The sequence below is a fragment of the Mobula hypostoma genome, chromosome 7 (genome assembly GCF_963921235.1).
Source record: "Mobula hypostoma chromosome 7, sMobHyp1.1, whole genome shotgun sequence".
NCBI classification, from domain to species: Eukaryota; Metazoa; Chordata; class Chondrichthyes; order Myliobatiformes; family Myliobatidae; genus Mobula; species Mobula hypostoma.
This window is the reverse complement of record NC_086103.1, coordinates 69,101,406-69,109,056: the sequence shown is the minus strand read 5'-3', so window position 1 is coordinate 69,109,056 and position 7,651 is coordinate 69,101,406. Positions and strand designations below refer to the sequence as shown.

At 36.6% G+C, this 7,651-nt stretch overlaps 1 protein-coding gene across 3 annotated transcripts in view; it reads right to left on the bottom strand.

The window, feature by feature from the left end:
• Window positions 1–908: 908 nt before the first annotated feature.
• The window catches only part of ctnna1 (catenin (cadherin-associated protein), alpha 1), a 131,749-nt gene continuing 125,006 nt past the window's right edge, over window positions 909–7,651 (bottom strand). For all 3 annotated transcript variants that reach the window (XM_063053583.1, XM_063053584.1, XM_063053585.1), the window contains exons 17-18: window positions 5,998–6,132; window positions 909–2,119 (exon numbers count right to left, since the gene is read on the bottom strand). In XM_063053583.1, the coding sequence (XP_062909653.1) occupies window positions 1,835–2,119; window positions 5,998–6,132 (420 nt within the window). In that variant the 3' untranslated portion in view covers window positions 909–1,834. The remainder of the gene's footprint in view (window positions 2,120–5,997; window positions 6,133–7,651) is intronic.

Below are 7,651 nucleotides of genomic sequence, written 5' to 3'. Positions count from 1 at the left end.
TGTGGCATCCACCAGTAACAATACTAGATTTGTTTGATATCTTATGATTACAGAGCCAACTCCCAGATTTTTCTCCTCAAGATATCGGTTTTCCTGCCTCTCAGGAACATTTCAAAGCTGCATGCAATGGATAGAAGGAAAATGCCCCCACAAAAAAAAAACCTAAAGGCTGGAAATGTGAAATTTAAAAAAAAATCTGCAGAAACTCATCAGGCAACATTTGTGGAAAGAGAGTAGTAACCTTTTCAGGGGAAAGGTTCTTCGACAGAATTCTTCCGCCCTTCATTATTGTACATTCAAAGATGTTGACTGAGTGACTGTGACAACTTTGATTTGTCACGGTAAACCGGTCATTGGTAAACCGACACAGCATCAAGGTAAACATATGTGATACATCCCTAAAGGCTGCATGATCTTCAAAATATGCCAAAGTTGACACCTTTGATTTAGAATGCCTAATAATCAGTGAAACACCTTTGCATCCAAAAGAGAGTAAAGATATTACTACTCCAAGAAAATTTTTTTAGCTAAACTTTAAATATCCATGCTTTTGAACTAATTAATTTGCAACCTACAGAACTAAAATACTTAAGCCAAAATCACTTTCCCTTGCCCACAATGCCCATATCTGTATCATTCAAGTTACAAAATACTGTTGGAAATGCACCCTTTTCTAAATATATTAAAATGTGTAAAACACTTTAACACAAATAAACTCCATGATCAGAACAACTACTAACCAAATATAGCCAAATCTATAACTGTAACTTGCAACTTTTTACCCAAGGCTGGAGTAGGTGTTCTTAGAGCTTTGTTATACACGTATGTAGAACAGAAACCGTGATATATTTCAGTTAACTGCAAATGGATAGCTAAAATTTCAGAATGCCAGAAGCTAAAAGGTTTGTCAAAACAGTAACTTTATTTGAGAATTATAGCCAGTACAGAGGTAAATTTATAGTTCAAAAAGCATTTAAATCATGAAAAAGATTTCTTTTAAAAATGTCCTTAAGTATGGTACATTACAACTCTAGTTACTAATTTAGGATTGTCTTCAATGATTATCATACCATTACTTTTTACCTTGATATATATAAGATTGCGTAGCACAATAATATTTTGGCTATTAAAGTTCTATTGCTCTATCAACCACAACCAAAGATCATATTAATGCTGAAGAATATGTAAAGAACTTGCCCCTTTTTTGAAAAGGGTAACAAAAAAAAGATAGAAATTCCCTTTTGGTTTGACTGCAGGAGAAGATGGGGAGAATTGGGGGTGGGAAGAGGTGTAGCAGGAAGGGAAAGAAAACTAGTAGAAAACCCTTAAATTCAAAATTACAAACCACCCCACAAACGAGCTAAGGCAATTAAATCAATCAAAACCTCTACATAAATGCAATGCTTTAAAGTCTTTCATTACTGTACAAGTGTGATTGATCATTGAAATGAATTTAAAAACAGATTATTGCCATCTCACTTGATTGTAAGAACTTGTGGGCTTTAAGATTCAGTATTCGAACTGCACATCTCTTAAAAAGTTAGTTTCTTAATTATATTAAAGTTATTACCAGCTTGTTACAGAGAGTTAGACAAAGCTTAAATTTGACCTAATGTATAGATCTTTTACAACTTCCCTCCCAGTTACGGAATGGAGCCTAATTTTATTTAACTTTAAGAAAGAATGAGTAACTTGCTATGATTCGCATTTATGTATCTTAAATGCCTAGCTTTCTTATAATAAAAAGTTAAAGCAAATTATAGAGAGTTCCTGAAACCCATTCAACTGTACTTTTTTTCAGTGAGTGATATATTATAGGAATGTTTTTTTTATTCTAAATGCTATCCATAGCCTTGAACTCACTGAGAGCCTGTACTGGTGAGACATGCTTTTTCTGAGATGATCTTTTAACTTTGTGAATATCGTCATTTTTCTCCCTCTTAACCAAGGGTTTCTTCTCAGGAGCCCTCATCTTCCACGAAACAGCAGGCATGTTCAGCGATGCCATGCCAAGAGACTTCTGGTATTTAGTGGATGCCACATAGGAAGCTTTAACTGTTTGTACCACAGCATTCATCAAGTTCTTTGCAGCTTGGATCAAAGACATTGCACTATCCACCTGTAAATGAGACACAAGATAAATGTCTGAAAATTATCCATTAACTACAATTAAGTGGCAATTTTAACATAAACTCAAGATTATATGCAGTAATTCTGTTTACTAACAGCACATGCTGCTAAAACTATACATGTTATTTTGTCAATACCACCTGTGAGGTATCATGCAAATGTATAAGATGTAAGAAACCTTAAGTTTTCAGTCTTTATATTATAGTGTTAAATTGTACACCAAAACTTGTACTCCTTTTTTGTTGGCAATACTGTAGATTTTAAGTTATCAAAATTTCTGTGAACGAATTGATTTAATGCAAAATTTTGCCTTAAATTACAGTGCACAATGTCCTTTGCCAAACCATAGTGTTAATACACTTTCATGGTTCGTCTAAAATTGCCGATTACACACCAAGTTACCTCCAAGTTCTTCCCATTCCTCCCCTGAAACTATTGGCTTGAAATACAGCCTCATTGCTTTTGATAGCTGTCCAATATCATAGAAAATGGGTGATCTTTCCAAGTGAGCTTTCGCAGCAAGTATTGTCATATTAGTCAACTACAAATGACTGACAGCTTTCCAAATTTTTTTTTTCTGAATGGCTATGCACAGCAGGAGGCCTAATGACCAGCAGATAATCCATCTCTTACGTCAACATAGTAATGAATCATGTTTAAACATCCCATATGGAAATTCTTCAACTTAAATCATATTCTGTTACAATAACATTGGTTTGTGCTTCAATTCTTTAGCAAATAGCTAAAACTATAAAAATAAAATCATATAGCAAGAAAAAGTAGACCTCTATTAAATGAGCAAATTGCACTCTGAAATAAACAATCTAAGCATAGGATTGCTCTTGAATGAAATGCATTTGTGCTGCTTCATCTTTCTCACTTAATCCAATAAAAGTGAAGACATGTGCCTAGAATTTCTTTAGTCTAACCAGAGTTTTCAGTTATATAATATATAGGATCTTTCTCTCCCTAGCAAGATTTACTTGGTCCAGTACTAAAATTAGTATGTTCAGTACATTGCAAAGCTAAAGTTGTTGCTTTAACCGGTCAGGAGAAAGTTGCACAGATAAATTTAATGTTATTTTCAGTAAATAGCATTAAGGATTTAACTCAGTGGCACAATCTGCTGTTATTTAACTGTGTCCAGGAAGAACTCCTAATGCAGTACATAGGCGGGCCAACCAGAGGAGAGGTCATACTGGATCTGAGGCTAGGCAATGAACCTGGTCAGGTGTCAGATTTCTCAGTGAGTGAGAATTTTGGAGAGTGACCACAACTTATTGACCTTTACCATAGCTTTGGAGAGAGATAAGCACAGACGATATGGGCAATTATTTAATTGAGATGAAATTATGATACTACTAGGTAGGAAACTGGGAGCAGAAATGGGGATAGACGTACTCAGGAAATGCAAAATGGAAATGTGGAGGTTGTTTTGTATTGAGGCAGGGAAAGGATGGTATGAAGGAAGCACAGAGGATGTGGAATATCTAGTCAAGAGAAAAAAAAAAGCTTACTTAAGGCTTAGGAAGCAAGGGTCAGACAGGGTTCTACAGAGTTACAAGGTAGCCAGGAAGGAGCTGAGGATTAGACTTAGGAAAGATAAAAGGGGGCATGAGAAATCCTTGGAGAATATAATTAAGGAAATCCTCAAGGCATTCTACACATATATGAAGAACAGGAGAATGACTAAGATGAGGGTAGAACAATCAGGTATGAAAGAGGAAACAGTTGCCTGGAGTCGGAGAAGGTAGGGGAGGTCCTTCATGAAAACTTTCCTTCAGTATTCATCCGTGAGACGGACCTTGACATTTGTGAGAATAATGTAAAGCAGGCTGAAATGCTAGTAAATGTTGACGTTAAGAAAGATGATGTGCTGGAACTTTTGAAAAACATTAGGATAGTTCCCAATGTCAGACAGGATATGCGCCAGGTTACTATGGGAAGAGACTGCTATGCCTTTGGCGATGATCTTTTTGTCCTCACCAGCCACAGTAGTACAGATGACTACAATGTAACAAATGTTATTTCGTTTTAAAAAAGGGAATAGAGATAACCGTGGGAATTATAGACTAGTGGGTCTTAGGTTAGTCGTGAGCAAATGATTGAAGACAGGATTTATGAGCATTTGAAAAAGCATAGTCTGATGTGGCTTTGTGAGGGTAGATCACACGGCATGTACCTGAATAAATTTTTGAGGATGCAACAAAGCACACTGATAAAGGTAGAACAGTGGATTTGGTGTATACGCATTCTAGTAAGCCATTTGATATAGTTCCCCATGGTAGGTTCATTCAGTCAGGATACATGGGATATAGGGAAACTTGGCTGTGTGAGTTCAGAATTAGTTTGCCCATAGAAGGCAGAGAGTGGTAACAGATAAACAGCATTCTGCCTGGAGTTCAGCAGTGTGGAGGAATAGAGGGTTCTTGGGGTCCACATCCATAGATCTCTCAAAGTTGCTGCATAAGTAGGTAGCGAAGCTGTAGAGAGGGTATAGAGGAAACTTACCAAGATGCTGTTCAGATTAGAGGGCATGTCTTGTGAAGATAGGCTGAGTGAGCCAGAGCTTTTCTTTTTGGAGAAAAGGAGGTTGTCATAGGCTAAACAGAATAATAACAAGATATAGAGCGAGGCAGAGAAGTAGCAGATAGAGTTCAACCTGGAAAGGTATGAAGTGATTCATGCTGGAAGGTCAAACTTCAATGCAGAATGCAGGATTAAAGGCAGGACTCTTAGCTGTATGAAGGAACGGAGGTGTGCAAGATGATAAGAGGCACACATCAAGTGGATAACCAGAGACTTTTTCCCAGGGCAGAAATGACGAATGTGAGGGGCATAATTTTAAGGTGATTGGAACAAAGAGAGAACAAAGGGAGAATGTCAGAGATAAGATTTTTTTTAAACATCGAGTGGTGAGAGCATGGAACACCATGCCATGAGTGGTAATAAAGCAGATACATTAGGGACATTTAAGTTACTCTTAGGAACATGGATAATAGAAAAATAGAGGGCTTTGAGGTGCAGTGTTCTACTATGCTACGTAAGTTAGGGAAAAGAGTCGTCAATTTAAAACATTGTAATTTATTTTTAACAACATAGATATTTAACTTGCTAACTCATATAGTTGATTCGACTAACAAATTGATGATACTAGTGTTAAGAATATTCTGCATGTCACTAACTCATTACTCTAGTTCTTGATTAACGTTTTTAGTCTACAACAATGCATTTGAAGATTGGCAAAAACTTAGGTAGATTGGACAGGTTAATTTTAAATATAAGTAGACAACATAGAAATTCTATGGGAGCTCTTTGGGATTCCATCTGATATACCAACAGAACCTAGTTGAAAGAGGCCAATAACTGATTGTGCCTCAGATTTACAGGCTGGTTTCAACAGGGCTGGGACATTTTCCCAACTCTTGCAAAGAAAATGACATAAGCATTGTAAATGAATGACTACAAATACAAACAACTTAGTGTACCTCTGGAAAACTCAGCATCCAGAAGTGTTCTGGAAGCTAAAGTAACAAGCAAATTATAGTCAACGGCCTCCAGTCATGAAGCTATGGGGTCCACCATACAGGACTGCATATAGGCTATTGCTTTGCACTGAAATACCAAATAATTAGATTGCCAGACCCCAAGAAATAAAACAAGAGTAGAAAACTTAAAGTAATTCTCTCTTGGTCAATATTACCCCAACCAGCCAGACCCACATTTTGTGTGGTGCAAGTCAGGCACACACATACCACCAGGCAAATGAACTACCCTACTGCTGGCTCAGAATGATGGCATAAAAAGCCAATATCTGTTACATCTCAAAATAGCCATCTGTATTTTCATTAATTACAGAATACTTACTCCAGACACAATGAGTTCTCCACCCAGGTTTTGAACTTCTGCCTTTACTTTGCTGCAGATATTCAACTGATGGCAATACAAAGCAATGCGCTGCAGATAAGCCAATAAATCTTGCTTGCAGCTGGAATCTGGGCACTACAAAAGAAAATACTAGTTAAAAAATTCACAATTCCTATGAATGTTTCAAATTCTGAGTGAAAAAACATCAGGTTTTTTCAAACTCATGGCTTAACTTCATATTATGTTCTATACTGCAAGATTTGAGTAAAAGAATAGTGATGTCTGCAACTTTTAAATAAATAGAGCTTTGGTGATGCTCCATTTGGAATAGTATACAGGTGCCCATGGGGAAAAAAATGCAATAGAACGACTGCTGCAAATTACCAGACTGATTCTTAGATGACAGATTTGTTGTACAAGGAAACATACTATACCTTTACTCTTCTAGAGTACAGAAAAATAAGGCAATTTCATTGAAATGTATGCACTTCTTAAGGAGCTTGAAAGGAGGTTTTTTTCAACACAGTTAATGTTTCTGTTGTCTGGAACAGACAGAATTAGGACTCAGACACAAAACAGAGCTGGCCAGGAAGGACAGAGGTAAGAAGTTTTTTTTTCATCCAGTAGCTGGTGAAGCTTTAGAATTCATCATACGAAGGGCTGCAGAGGCTTAGTCAAGGAAATGATGTCTAAGTATCAGATATCAAGCAAATTTAGGGATACAGAGTTCATTTGAAAAATGGTGCAGAGGTGGACTGACAAGTTCAGTTAAACAGCAGAATCTGCTGGATCCATACCAATAAACATGGCCTGCAGAACTAAGTTCGACTAACATGGATAACCTGAAAATAGAAATGACCTGTACAATTTTCTATGACTTATCTGCATTATCCTGTCAGCAAAATCAATCAAATGAAATTCAGAATTTGTAAAAGGAATCCAACAGAAATTGCAGACGTTTATCTGAAATTAATACCAAAGGAGCTTGTGTGCATTATTTAGCCTCCAGCATTCTGGAAAAGGATTCAGTGCTAACAAGGTAAAAAGGTTAGAAATACTCATGCTGCTGGCCAGTCTTCACAGACAAATAATTGACAGATCAGAACATCCCTGTCCAATCATATTTCAGTTTAAACCTTAAATAGTAAAGACCCCGTTCTTGATTGTCTCTTAGGAGACAAATCCCTTCATTAGTAACCAGTCTGAATGTAGTCTTCAACTTTTGTCAGCATGCTTGACATTCAAAGGAACTTTTGGTTGGGAGGCACCAATGTTGCAATGGTTTGTCATTCTGAAACTGACTTAAGTGTTTCCCTGCATGAGTTAATCGGTTCAACACAATATTTTACCATTTACTTATGCTAGAGTGACGCCTGGCTTCTCTATGAACAAAAAACTAAGTACATGGAAGAAAGCTGTGATAAAAGGGTCAAAAAAATATTGCCAGAGATTTTAGTATCTTTGTCCAGAGCCTTTGATACTTTGTCCTGAAACAAAAAATTATCTACCTGAGAAATATTTTAACTCTGTGAATGAATCCCCCACATTTCAATCTGTGCTCAATGCTTTCTTCACAACTTTAATGTTTATATACATAGGCTACTAGTATTGCTGGTTTTAAATTTTAAACAGTCAGTTTGTGTAGTACTGTGCA